The 15071-nt window shown below is 44.6% G+C and overlaps 1 protein-coding gene across 4 annotated transcripts in view; it reads left to right on the top strand.

Annotated features, from left to right (window-relative positions):
• The window catches only part of IARS1 (isoleucyl-tRNA synthetase 1), a 155006-nt gene that overhangs the window by 55774 nt on the left and 84161 nt on the right, over positions 1 to 15071 (top strand). For all 4 annotated transcript variants that reach the window (XM_053297888.1, XM_053297887.1, XM_053297889.1 and 1 more), the window contains one exon: positions 14367 to 14493. In XM_053297888.1, the coding sequence (XP_053153863.1) occupies positions 14367 to 14493 (127 nt within the window). The remainder of the gene's footprint in view (positions 1 to 14366; positions 14494 to 15071) is intronic.

The following is a 15071-nucleotide window of genomic DNA, read 5'->3' as shown; positions in this document are numbered from 1 at the left end:
AGTCCACCTTCAGGCAATATTTTATTTGATGAACAAATCAACAAGGGTGAGCTCAACAAATGAAAGCCACATTTTTGTATGTGAGTTGTGGGCAGATGAATTCACAGTGATCAGCTGGATTGGCTATATTTATGAAACCCTGATGATCGTTAAGTATGCATTGGGGGCTAACTTGTACCCTGTCTAAACTGGAATCCTGTACATGCAGCAAGTGATACAGGCAGTAAGTGTTTTTTATTTACATCTGGTTCACTCATTCTTGCCTAACCCATTTGAGGGAGGAGGATTGCACAAATCTGATGGATGCCTATATATGTATTGCATCTTATGCTGTGTATGAAGTGGTGGTGGAACAATTGTCTGTCCCACGTACTGAATTCTTGAGTTCCGTACCCTTTGTTGCAGTTCCTGTGATGGCATCCCCACGAATTCAGAAGGGTGCTCTCATTGTGTGTATACATACACGTGCAACTCTAGTTGACCAAGAATGGGTAATTGGAGATGCCAGTTTTAATTGGTTGTTTGGTGGGACGGAAAAGGAAGCAACTGGTGTCTTCTGACTTCTGTGCCTTTTTAAATAAGTGAGCACTGTCTTAGTTGTACAGTCATAATCTGTTCTTTAATATATAAATTTAGAAGGGTGTGTGTGTGAGAGAGAGGGAGAGGGAGAATCTATCTATCTGTCTAAATGGCAGCATAAACAGATCAGTTACTTAATTCCAGCTTGCCTCCCCAGGGCAAGTATACTTGGGTGTCCAGCTGATCCAGAACTAATTGTTCAGTAGTGGGATGGAGTAGTGAATGGGTAATAAAGGCTGTTTTCTTGGAGAGCATAATATTGAATTTGGAGTGATCTTGAAAATGTTTTGGCTCCTATAATCTGGATACATTAGTCTTACCTTCAAGTTACCTCCCTTCAAACAAGTGCATAACAAGATTATGAAGCTAGATGGCAGTATGTACAGGAACAAATTATTATAACTTAATTTTTGTAATAGCCACATTGTGATATGAAATCAGAGGTGTAAATCAATTCCCTATCCCCAAACATCAACAAAAGTAGTTTGTTATGGCAAATGTTTGTATACAATTTGATTTTTAAATCGTAAATTTTAAATGATTTTTAGTCACAGGTGGAATACCCAAGCTGCTCGTGACGCTTGTGCACCACCCCTTGTGCTGGCTTCTTGAAAAATGTGGACAGCGCTATATCCTGATTCAGGTGACAACCCAACACCACCTTAGGACAGAACGTGGGGCCCATTCGCATGAGCACCTTGTCAGAATAAAATCTAGTATAAGACAAGTCAGTCCTTAGAGCTGCTAATTCACTAACCTTCTGCAGAAGCTATGGCTACTGGAAAAGTAGTCTTCAAAGAAACCAGCATCAAAGAAAAAATAATCATTGGCTCAAAAAGTGGTTCAATCAGTTGAAAGAACCAGTGATAGGCTCCATTGTCCAATAGGCTGTCTAAGTGGAGGATATAAATGATTTACCCCCTTCAGAAATGTTTTGCAGTCTGCATCAGATAACACAGTTCTACCATCCCATCCCTTTGGGTTTGAAGATATTGCTGCCAAGTAGACCTTCAGGGAAATATTTGCCAAATAATTGTGTCTTCAAGAAGACAGAACTATGCTACGTTCCTGAACGGCAGTCTTGGACCACATGTCAAATAGGGGTGTGCACAAACTGCTTGTCAAATAAAAAGTACTTGTCTGATGGTTGCCTCCTCAGGAGTAAAGCCCTGTATTCCTGCAAACACAGTGCTTCCCGCATTTTTCAAGAACCTTATTACACCTCCAGACATTTTTACATGCATTGGATATCCAGAAGTCACTCTTACTTTATTTAGAAAGGACTAAGAGCTATTGTAAGAGTAAACAACATTTTGTAGCCTACAAAGGTAGATCTAAGGGCAACACCTCACAGCAGTAAGTTAATAGAAAGAGGTTTACCTGTGCTCTCTTGAAGACTCCATGAAATGCTTGTCATATGGAGGCAGTTGTCCAGGAATTGAAGGAATGGTGCGCCAACTGCCAAACTAAACAGTTGTGCTGAGTGTGAGTGGCAGTATACGGGTACCATGAGTAGCGTGGATATTCCACCCATGAGGTCCTGCGCAGGTGCAGAACCCAGGCTTATGAATGTCCAGTGGATCACTTACAGATAATAAGTTACAGATGAGCAAGGGGACCGGGAGAGCTGGTCTAATGGTAGCAAGCATGACTTGTCCCTGTAGCTAAGTAGGATCTGCCCTGGTTGCATATGAAAGGGAGACTAGAAGTGGAAGTGCTGTAAGATATTCCCATCAGGGGATGGAGCCGCTCTGGGAAGAGCAGAAGGTTCCAAGTTGTCATCTCCAAGATAGGGCTGAGAGAGATTCTGGCCTGTAACCTTGGAGAAGCTACTGCCAGTCTGTGAAGACAATACTGAGCTAGATAGACTAATGGTCTGACTCAGTATATGGCAGCATCCTGTGTTCCTAACCTGTTTTTACTCTGCCTTTTCACTTACAACCAATAAAAAAACACATCAGTGCAATCCATTAAAAAAAAAAAAAGCTCTAATCATACTCTGATGCAGGAGGGATAAATGAAATTATACAGAGGTCAGGCCAAGAGCCTTCCTAAACAAACAAACAAACCTTCATATGATAGCATTTCTGTGACTGTCAAAAGTAAAGTGAACAGCAGTGGCAGGCCTGAAATAGGAAAAAATGTTGCTTATTCTTTGTCCTAAATATAGAGTAGTTCATCAATAACAACAATTGTGGTTCAAGACACCCACCATAGGCTGCTCCAAAGAGGACGGCAAGTGCTTCCCAAATTGTTTGCCCCCCCCACCACTTGCCCACCTTTCTGTTTTATAAATCTAATATGTGAGATACAACTCATAAATGCTATTCATTCATTCATTTATTGGTTTAACTAACATACTTTATACTGCCCGAACTGTAGTTTCCAGACCACATACAAAGGCAGCCCCACATAGAACACACTGCAGTAATCCAGTCTGGAGGTTACCAACATATGTACCTCTGTTCTGAGGTCATTTACCTCAAGAAACGAATTCAGCTGGCAGATCAGCCAAAGCTGATAGAAGGTATCTCTGGCCACTGCCTTGACGTGGGAGAGGCTCAGATCCAGAAGCACCTCCAGACTGTGTACCTGTTCCTTCTGGGGAAGTGTGACCCCATCCAGAACAGGCAGATCAAACTCATCTCCCAAGTTCAAACACAGCACAATGAGTATCTCCGTCTTATCTGGATTCAATCTGTTATCCCTTATCCAGGCCATCACTCCCTCCAGGTAAGCATTTAGGGAGGTTGTGCCTTCTCCCGATGATGTTGACATGGAGAAAAAGATTTGGTTGCCATCAGCATATAGATAGCACCCTGCATCAAATCTCCTGATGATCTCTCCCAGAGGTTTCATGTAGATGTTGAACAACATCGGAGACAATATGGAGCCCTGAGGGACACCATAGGAAAGAATGTTCAGATTTTGAAGAACTGTCTCCAAGAGACATCATCTGGAATCTGCCCAAAAGGTAGGAGCGGAACCACTGCAAAGCAGTGCCCCCCACTCCCAACCCCCTCAAGTGCTCCAGAAGGATACTATGGTTGATAGTATCAAAAGCCGCCGAGAGGCCCAGAAGGGGCACATACTAGCCCTCTCACAACCCTGAACTCTGCCGGACGTGAACTTGTGGCTGCAATATGGGCAGAAGAGAATAGCTTCTTTGCCATATGTCCTGAGCATAGATCTTCAAATGTACTCTATGTTGTAATTTGTTGGATTTGAGTCGAGTCTTTCTCCACTTGCGCTCCAGCCGTCTACCTCACCACTTCAGCCCCCGTAGTTCTTCCGTATACCAAGGGGCCAATTTTGCAGCGGAAGAGGAGAGGACGCTTAGGAACAATCATGTCTACTGCTCTGGTGAGTTTGCTGTTCCAGTTCTCCACCAGGGTACCAAGAATATTGTTGGCAGAGCCAACACTAAATCCCTCCAAGACTTCTTGGAATCCTATTAGATCTAATAACCTTCTCAGGTGGACCATCTTAATAGGCCTTTCAGCCCTGCGAATGTGGGATGTGACTGTGAGTCCAACCTTAATCAGATAGTGTTCTGTCCATGACAATGGGGAAATTGCAGGAGTCCCCACCCATGGATTATCACCCTGATCAGAGTGAAAGACCAGATCAGGCACGTGACCAGCAATATACGTTGGTCCTGAGACCACTTGGGATAGTGGTCCATAGTTGTCATGGCTGCTACAAACTCCTGAGTCGCTCCAGACAAATTGGTCCTGAAATGAACATTGAAGTCCCTCACCATCACAAGCCTGGGGGACTCCAACACTAAGCCTGAGACAAAGTCTGTTCACTCAGTTAGGGACTCTGAGCAGCGGGGTGATCAGTATACTAACAGAAGTCCCAATCTACCCTGGTCCCCAAACTTACGTACACACATTCAATATGGTCCAGCGCTTCAACAGGGATACTAGTAAAGGAGATATTATTCTTATAGACCACGGCCACTCCACATCCCTGCCTGGAGTCCCTCACCCACTCCTCAACAGAGTACACTGGAGGAAGAAGCTGGGACCAGACTGGGCCACCAGCCTCCCCCAACCAGGTTTCTGTAATACAAATGAGGTCGGCTCCTTCATCCAGAATCAGATCATGGATGGTTTCTGATTTGTTCTGGAGTGACCTGGCATTACAAAGGAGCAAGGTGAGTTTCCAAGGGTGGTTGGTACTGCTCCCCAAGGCCAAAGAGCTGGCAGGGCAGCTGGAAGGGGAAACGGCTATTAGATTTCTGAGTCTCCTTCCCCTGTAATGACCTGCCAACGTTACTACTTCTGTTGCCCACCACCACTGGAATTGCTGTCCCATAATCAGTGGATACATCTCTCCCCACCCCCTCCCCCATTTCCCCATCTCCAGCCAAATCTAGACATATTATAAAACAATCTCACCCAGGTCTCAAAAACAATCCAAACTGTTAAATGCCCATCCACATGAGTACTTGGGCCAGGAGGCCTGGCCCTCGCCCTCACTGTCCCTTGAAGTGGCTCCCCCAAAGGGACAACCCCCTTTGGTGTCACCCGCCGGTGGCAGGCCTGCTGCCACTGGCAGCACCCTAAATAGCCCTGAGCAGCTAGCTCTAGGCAGATGGGATCTAAGAAATTGTCAAGTCACCCCCTGGGTCCCAGTCCTGCAAAGCCTTACCACAGTTCAGCAGCTATTCCTGGGGGGCAGATAGCAAGCAGTGAGAGGCAGAAGCAGGCAGGCCAGGCACCCAGTTCCTCAGCCTGGGGTCTGCCTGGGAGCAGATGTTCCTCCTCTCTCCTGCAGGGTTCTGGGGGGCTGAAGTCATTGACAGTACCCTAAATAGCCCTGAGCAGCTAGCTCTAGGCAGATGGGATCAAGGAAACTGCCGAGTCACCCCCTGGTGACTTTGTTCCCTCCATTTTTTAATGTAGTGCCATCACTGAGGCCCACCATCACGCTTACTGCATTTGCCTCTTCAAATGAATGCTGCCATAACAGTGAAGCAGTGTGGGCTTGAGCGATGCACTGGGATGTGGCTCCTGGACCTGTACATGATTACATCATCTCTTGTTTGTTCTGTCCGAATAGGGCTTATGTGTATGGGTTTTTTTTGTAGTGTTCCATAGACAAGCAAGCAATCATTCTTTCCTTTTGGGATCCTTAACTTGGAAGCTTCTTTGCAGTGAGGAGATCTGGAACAGCAAGGCTAAAGCCCACATGGACTGCTAAGTGCAGGATTAGTGAGGGAACAAGGCACACAAGATAACTGCTAACATCTAACCCATGTGCTGAAACCACTTTCCTCATCGAGAAAACATTTAATCCTGGGATGGCATATGGGCAGTGGTTGGCAGCACCAGAGGCATTTATATGCATTCAATTGACTGGTTAGAAGTGCCAGTGTCCATGTTTCTAGCTGATGAATCTTCTTTGGCTGGTTTTTGAAGGAAAGGTGTTTGAAAGTTCTAGAGAAGAATGAATTGAAACCTGAATAGGCTTCCTATTTTTGGAAATCTGCCTTACATGATTGTAATGCAGTCTGGAATGGCATTACAGCTTTATTCTAAAATGTGATGTGTTAAAAAAATTGCTATAGTTTCTTGCAGAGAAAAAAATGAGAAATTATTATAACGATCAAAAATACAATTAGTGATAACTGTATTCATCATAAAGACCTTTTTTGAAAAAAGGAAAACCTTTGACATGTGTTTGGAGGGTGGTAGCTGCTACCAACTCTGATGCCAGGTTTTTTTTTTTTGTATTGGATCTTGTGTTTAAAAAATTTAAAGTTGTATTTTAATTCATACTTCACTACAAATTAGAGGAAGAGTGGAGAATGAAGTTAAGAAAGTTTATTTGTTGCTGCCTTCTCTGGCCAAGCAGTCTGCTACAGTATAGTGATTGCTGAAAGTACTTGTGTAGTAAGTGCTGAAGGTAATTAAGATGCCAAAGACCAGAAAATGTCTGCTTTTGAATTGTAAAAAGTTAATGGAAGGATGGTAAAAAGTGTGCTGTAAAAATCCATGAACTTTTCTTCCCTCCCCCAGTAATAGTGGCTATTTCTTCTTTGCATAAGCTTTATTGGATAGGATTTGTGCTGATGAAATTGCTTCCTAGTTATATCGACTCTAATGCGGCAATCTCTGTTGAATCAAAGACCTTCTATAATACCTGCTTTGGGGAAAAACCTCCATCATATCAAAAGGTGGAAGCTGCTGTTATACAGCTTACAAAAATAAGAATACACAGAATACTAAAAACAGCAAAAAAAACACATGGGTCTAAATATCATAGTTGGTTAAGGACTAGAAGCTGGTAGAAATAAAAAGGGTTTCAATACATGTTCAAAAACAAACAGGGAAACTGACGGATCACCACAGGGAGGGCATTCCACAGTTTTGGTGCCATTACTGAGAAGGCCCCTGTTTATTGTACACACTTGCCTTGTTTCACATAATGATTGAGCCAAGAAGAGAATCTCTGCTAATGTTAAAGCTTAGATGGGTTCATGTGGGAGATAGTTGCTGTTGAGATATTCTGCTTCTAGCTGTTTAGAGCTCTTAAGGCTAACATTAATTAATTAATTACATTTCTATACTGCCCAAACTCCGGGCGGTTTACAAAACAAAAACAGCCAATAAAAGATTAAAACATTTCAACAATTAAAATTAAAAAGTTAAAACTATTAAAACACAATTAAAAAGCAGTATCTAATTAAAAGCCTGGGTGAATAAATGCATTTTGATTGCCCTTTTAAAAATTATACGAGATGGGGAGGCTCTTATTTCAGCAGGAAGTGTGTTCCAAAGCCTTGGGGCAGCAATGGAGAAGGCCCGTCCCCGAGTAGCCCCCAGACAAGCTGGTGGCAACTGCAGACAAGCCTCTCCAGATGATCTCAATGGGTGGTGTGGTTCATAGCAAAGAAGACGTTAGTTTAAATACCCAGGGTCCAAGCTGTTTAGGGCTTTATAGTTTATAAGCAAAACCTTGTACTCTGCCCGGAAACTTACCAGCAGCCAGTGTAGATGTTTTAAGATAGGAGTGATATGGTCTCTCCGAGATGACCCAGAGACCAATCTGGCCTCCGCATTCTGGACTAACTGCAGTTTCTGGACTACATACAAAGGCAGCCCCACATAGAGCGCATTGCAGTACTCAAGTCTGGGGGTGACCAGCAGATGTACTACTGTTTTGAGTTCATTTATCTCAAGAAACAGATGCAGCTGGCGTATCAGCTGAAGCTGATAAAAGGCACCTCTAGCCACTGCCTCAACCTGGGACACCAGGGAGAGTTTTGTGTCCAGAAGTACCCCCAGATTGTGTACCTGTTCCTTCTGGGGAAGTGTGACCCCATCCAGAACGGGCAGATCAAAATCATCTCCTGAGTTCCGACACTGCACAATAAGTACCTCCATCTTACCTAGATTCAGTCTCAGCTTGTTACCTCTCATCTAGCCCATCACTGCCTCCAGGCAGGCATTTAAGGAGGTTATGCCCTCTCCTGATGACGTTGGCATGGAGAAATATATTTGGGTGTCATCAGCATACTGATAACACCCTGCACCAAATCTCCTGATGATCTTTCCCAGCGATTTCATTTAGATGTTAAACAACATCGGAGACAATATGGAGCCCTGAGGGACACCATACCGAAGTTCAGTTTTTGAAGAACAGCAGTCTCCAAGGGACACCATCTGGATTCTGCCCAGGAGGTAAGAGTGGAACTACTGCAAAGCAGTGCCTCCCACCCCCAACACTCTCAGACGCTCCAGAATGATACTATGATACTATGGTCAATAGTATCGAAAGCCGCTGAAAGGTCCAAAAGGACCAACAGAGTCACATTTCCTCTGTCAATTCCCAATTGGAGATCATCCATCAGGCTGACCAAGGTAGTCTCCACCTCATAGCCTACCCTGAAGCCGGTCTGAAACAGGTCTAGGCAATCAGTTTTATCCAAGACCGCCTGGAGTTGGGAGGCCACCACCCTCTCAATTACCTTGCCCAGCCACGGAAGGTTGGAGACAGGCCTATAGTTGCTCGACTCTGAGGACTCCAGGGCAGGCTTCTTCAGAAGTGGTCTAATAACTGTCTCCTTAAGACAAGGCATCCTGCCCTCCCTTCGAGAAGCATTTATGATTTCTACCAGGCCTTCTACAACAACCTTCCTGCCAGATAGTATTAGCCACGTTGGACAAGCGTAAAGAGAACAGGTGGTAGGCCACATCGCTCCAAGCAGCTTGTCCACACCTCAGCAGTCACAAACTGAAACTGATCCAGCTTAACCACATAAGAGGAGTCACTGGACACCTCTGATTCAGACACTGCAGTAATTATGGGGTCTAAATCCAAGTCGGCCTGAATACGAGAGATTTTATCCACAAAGAAATCATTAAATACATCACAGTGGGTAACAGATGGTTCCAAATTCTGATTCAAGGGAGGAGGGGCACTCACTAGCTCTTTCACAACCCTGGACAACTCCGCTGGACGTGAACTTGTGGATGCAATTCAGGTCAAAAAGAATCGCTTCTTTGCCACCCGTATTGCCAGAGCATAGATCTTCAAATGTGCTCTGTGTTGTAATCTGTCAGATTCGAGTCGAGTCTTCCTCCATTTGTGCTCCTGTCATCTACCTTGCCGCTTTAGCCCCTGTAGTTCTTCTGTACACCAAGGGGCCAATTTTGAAGTGGGTCGGAGAGGAAGCTTAGGTGTGATCATGTCTACTGCCCTGTGAGCTTGCTGTTCTAGTTCTCCACCAGGGCATGAACAGGATCACCGACAGAGCCAACACTAAATCTCTCCAAGGTTTCTTGGAACCCTATTGGATCCAATAACCTTCTCGGGCGGACCATTCTAATGGGCCTCTTGCCCCTGCGAAGGTGGGGTGTGATTGTGAGTCCAACCTTAACCAGATGGTGGTCTGTCCATGACAATGGGGAAATCACAGGAGTCCCCACCCACGGAACATCACCCTGATCAGAGTGAAAGACGAGATCAAGCATGTGACTTGCAATATGCATCGGTCCAGAGACCCTTTGGGATAGGCCCATAGTCGTCATGGACACTATGAACTCCTGAGCCATCCCAGACAAATTGGTCCAATAGTGGACATTGAAGTCCCCCAGTACCACAAGCCTGGGAGACTCCAACGCCAAACCCGAGACCAAGTCCATCAGCTCAGTTAGGGACTCCATTGGGCTGCAGGGTGATCAGTATACCAAGAGAAGTCCCAGTCTACCCCTGTTGCCTTAACTTAGGTACACACATTCAATATCCCCGTCCACGTCCCTGTACCCTCTCCTCAACAGAGTACCCTGGAGGAAGAAGCTGGGACCAGACTGGGCTACCAGCCTCCCCCAAGCAAGTCTCTGTAATACATACCAGGTCTGCCCCTTCATCCAGAATAAAATCATGGATAGTTTTTGACTTATTCTGGACAGACCTGGCATTACAGAGGAGCAAGGTGAGAGTCTGTGGGAGGTTGGCACTGCTCCCAAAGTCAAAGAGCTGGCAGGGCAGCCGGAAGGGGAAACGGCTAATAAATTTCTGACTTCCCTTCCCCTGTATCGATGCGCTGACCTGCCAGCTTTACTTCCTCTATTCTCCACCACCACCGGAATAGCCACCCCACAGTCAGTGGACACACCCCCTGTCTCCCCATCCTCAGACAAACCAAGACACATCTGAAACACCCAGGATCCAAAAGCAACAGAAGCCAAAAAATATCACCAGGCCCTCGTCCTTGTCGCTCCCCAAAGTGGCAGCCCCCTTTGGTGTCGCCCCTTCAGTGGAGACCCCTTCGGTGGTGGGCTCGCCGCCTCAGTGCAGCAGTCCTTCTATAAGCCCAGAAAGATGGCTACTCTGAGCAGCTGATCCTCAGGAACGGCTGACTCACCTCCTCTGGCCCCGATCTCACACAGACTCACCAGCAGGGCAGCCATAGCCCCACAAGCTAGAGGGCTCCCAGGCTGGCAAGCTGACAACAGCTAGAGGGCTCCCAAGCTGGCAAGCTGACAACAGCTAGAGGGCTCCCAGGCTGGCAAGCTGACGACAGACAAACAAAACACAACTACACTAACTCCTGTGGGCATAGAGGAAGTAAAAGGTAAAGTTGTGCCATCGAGTTGGTGTCGACTCCTGCCTATGCTGCCCCAGGAAAGGAGAGAGGGCGGAAGGCTTCCACATTTATTTTCCTGTAGCAGCAAACCTATATAGAAGCCCTGCAGGCTAGTATCCCTGTTGATCACAATGTTATCATTTGCTGGCACAGTAGGTGCAAGAGAAAAGCAAATTGGAAGAGTGAGGAGTTAGCTGAGGCCTGCAGACACAATTCTGCTTCTAGTGTAGCAAACTCTTAGTCATACTGAAGTGTGACCAAATGATAATGCTTATATTTTATTTATATGAGATAGCTATAGATCTCATTGGGTGCCCTCAGGCAAAGCACTGTCCAGACTCCATTCTTCATATGCAAAAAGATGCACCTTACAGGGTTATTTTAAAACAAATGAAATACAGTATTATTCCCCCAGGTGTATGAGACACCAGCAGAGTGGACGGGCAAACAGTTCTGCTTGTCTTGGCAGTAGAACTATAAATGATAGAGTTTAAGAGTTTTCAATTGTTTTATTGGTAAAGATCAGAGTGAGTTCCTGTTGTAGGGCCAGCTACCTCAATTTTTGAGATGGAATTAGTACAGTTCATATGGATGTGAAAGAACACTGCATGTTGGCAAAGCAACATGGAGAAGTGGGAGGGAAGCTGGCCATGTATACCCGGTGCAACTTCTAGGCTTTCATGTAGTCTAGGGGGATTTCATGAAGTCTGAGAGACTGACATGGGTTGCAAGCTGCTAGATGAAAGCTTGACATACAAGCATCCTGTTGTGACAGCAAATCTTTAAAGATGGTTAAAAATTATGCCTTTTGGTGTATGATATGAACAGGCACGTACTTTAAGCTATGTAATTTTGGCAGTTTAGAATTTTATAGTAAATCAAATATGTTCAGTAGTAACTGTACAGAACTTAATGTTCGGAGCTCACACGAAAAACAAAATTATTAGTTATGTAGCCTCTGCTAGGTGGAAGATAGTGAGACAACTTAGTATTTCAGTATGTGCATGAGGCTTAAATCCATAATATGAATCCAAGTATGAGCACTGTCAAACTACTGTGTGAATGTCAAGGATGTAGAAACTGTCGTACTCCTATACTGATATAGTTGAAAAACCATTACTCAGTAGCTTTACATTCTGCTCTAACGGCAGTTTATCCCAATTTAAGGTGGAGATAGAAATTTATAACAGTGTAGTTCTGAAGATGAATGTGAATTCAGCCATGATACTTGCTGGGTGACTCTGGGCCAGTCACTTCTCTCTCAGCCTAACCTACTTCACAGAGTTGTGAGGAGAAACTTAAGTATGTAGTATACCGCTCTTGGCTCCTTGGAGGAAGAGCGGGATAGAAAATGTAAAAAAGTTTAGAAATGGGACTGATTCCTACAGTATAAGTGAGAGAACGTCTCTAACAAACACTTGGCGTTTTGCAATAGGGGTGAGTCTGAACCGGTCCGGCGGCCATTCTAAAGAATGGCCGAACTGCCGGACCGGTTCAGCTCTTGCTGGTCCGGGTCCGGGTGGGGGGTATTGCTTTAAGGGCGGGAGGGCTTGCTTACCCCTCCCGCCTCTTTGCCCCCTCCAGCGCCCGTATTTAACAGACAAACGGGGCGCTGGAAACCAGCCGCCCCCGCCCCCCCCCCGTGAGCAGATTTACCCTTTAAAACTGCCAATACCCCTGCCGTCGCCTGCCAGCCCTCCCTCCCTTCCTCCCAGCTGCCCGCCCGCCCGAGGACTCACCCAATGCTTTAGAAAAAACGAGAGGAGCTACCGGATGGAGCTCCTCTCGTTACGAAGGCTTGCTGCATACTGAAGGCGCTTTGCGCGCGCGCCGCAAAGCACGCCGATTGCCGGAGGCTCGGTCTACCCGCCGGGAAAAGAGGCGGAAAAGCGCAAAGCGCCTTCAGTATGCAGCAGGCCTTCGTAACGAGAGGAGCTCCATCCGGTAGCTCCTCTCGTTTTTTCTAAAGCATTGGGTGAGATCCCTATTTTGCAACACACATCTTCCTTCATCCTCTATTCTAATAGTATTGAAAGTAAGAGATCTATAACTTCTGTACTACTAATGCAGTAATTTTACATGCATGGGTATTATGTCAGTCAAATGGAAAATGACAACTTGCCTTGATCCAATAGGTGTGCAACAGCTACTCATACTTGCAAACCTGCACCAGATGCTATTATCTATGGCCGAAATGGACAAATCCAAAGATCTGCATACTGTGTAGGTTAGCCCTGAATGCTACTGCTGTGTGTGACTAACCTGACAAATGCAGATATTGGTACAGATCAGAGGGAGCAAGTGTAATGCACACAGGGTTCAGGATATATAATCTGATGTGTTCCATTTCGCGTTTTTTTAGAGTGTGGAGAAAGGTGTGGATTCTTATCAGTCTCTTCATAGATAGCACTGATACTCTGTATTTTCATTTCTGCTATTAGATTATGATGCAGGGTTTTTCTTACTCATTAATCATATACAGCAGCATTTTGCCTGTGACTATTTCTAGAGTGGGCTGTTGTTATCAGTTGAAGAAATGAAATTAATTGCAGGGTCTCCTCTCCAATGCCCGAGTAGGATTTCTACTGTTGTATCTGGTCTGCAAATAAATGAGTTAGAATTTTTTTATGGGTAGCAGTTCCCCTGAATGTTACTACATAGATAAGATTTGTATTGCAGCTTTCCAAGAGCTTCCTTTCTTTGGTAATGATAGCAGCCAGGTGTTGGAGGCCAGTAGATCTTACTGCCACATTCAGGCTGTAGGTAGGGCTTCCCACTGAAGTGTGACTTGGTGATAATTATCGAATGCTCAACACTGAATTAGATGAAGATATTGTTATGCACACAATATATATTTGTTTCTTGCCTTCTTGCATTTTTGGATCTCTTATAGGATGTATTGTTCAAAATTTTAGTAGCCCTTTTTCCACTTTGAGCTACAGATGCCATCTACCGGCATCTTGAAGTGGAAAGCTATTGTAGCAAGGTTGCAAAGTTCATTTTCCACATTAGTGAAATGTTCAAATGCTGGTTTTATCTTAGTTCAGTTTTCCACTTGTGGTTAGATAGGGTGTCTCAAGGTCAGCACAAAGAGTGTAATAGTAATAAGCTCAGACTCTAAAACTTTTAAAGGCAATTACATTATTTCAAAGCAAGAAATCTAATGCTATGTGAAAGTAAAGCTGCAGGGTTTTTCTAAATTATTTCAACAATTGTTAAATGGAGGTTTGACAAAACATTATATATACTTTCTGCAAACTAAAAGCAGCTTAAAGCTTTGTAGAAAGTAAAGAAATACTTGCAGTGTTCTCAGGTCCTGGAGTATGAAGTGAAATATGCAATGTATTTCTGTTTGACTTTGTTCTAGATCAGGGCTCTAGAACTTTGGCCCTCCTGCATACTACAGGATGATGGGAATTGTAGTCAAAAAACAGCTGGAGGGCCTAAGTTCTTCTGGATGCATTGCAGAAATACTGAAGCAGTCAACTTAAAAGAAACGTGTTGGAACATAGACTAACAGTATAGTAGCCATAACTCCCTAGCTGTGGTTAAGTAGCCCAGAAAAGTAAATGGATAATAATCTGTTCTAATATTTTGGTTGTAGGGAAGCTAGGGTGCCTAACATTTACTCTTTATTTTGTTCACCTTAAGTAAGAATCTCTCTCCCCCCGCTCTACTAAATTAGGGTTCCTGAATTTGTGAGAGAGAAAAGATTTGGAAACTGGTTGAGAGATGCGCGTGACTGGGCTATTTCACGAAACCGATACTGGGGCACACCCATCCCATTGTGGGTCAGTGATGATGTTGAAGAGGTGAGTAAGAATAGAAAAAAGATTGGCATGCTATCGTGGTCTCCTCTCCCCACCCCCACCCCCACCCACACCTCTGCTTGGAACATACTGAAGGTTACAGTCAAACCAGTGGTAGAATTGTGGAGGATTTGAAGATCGGTTTATTTAATGTCATGTTTCTGCAACGGTGTCCAAAGCTGTTCTGCCAAAATCCTACTGCTACCAGAAGGAGGTTTTTTGTTTGCTTCATGCACATGTTTTGTGCATCGCCTGCCTTGCCCAGTCATAGCTGAAAATTGGGGTGTTACTGGATTCTAGCCAAAGCAGAACTGAGACTGGATATAACTAAAATTGAGTAATTCACTAGTCCAGGATTTTTGAAAGCTGATATGAAGACCTGATATAAAGATTGGCAGCCGGATAATAACTTGAAGTGAGCTACAGTACTTTCTATTGAATCTGAAATATAGCACTATGTTTAATTGGACAGTGTATTACAAAAATAAGGCCAGTACAGGGTGTGAGACATCAGGTGGTTAGACTTGGGTAAATAACTAAAATTTTAGTTCACTGAGAAGTGAACTAAATACTCCTCTGTG

This window comes from Hemicordylus capensis, chromosome 2 (assembly GCF_027244095.1).
Source record: "Hemicordylus capensis ecotype Gifberg chromosome 2, rHemCap1.1.pri, whole genome shotgun sequence".
Classification (NCBI taxonomy): Eukaryota; Metazoa; Chordata; class Lepidosauria; order Squamata; family Cordylidae; genus Hemicordylus; species Hemicordylus capensis.
This window is presented reverse-complemented; position numbering and strand designations above follow the sequence as displayed.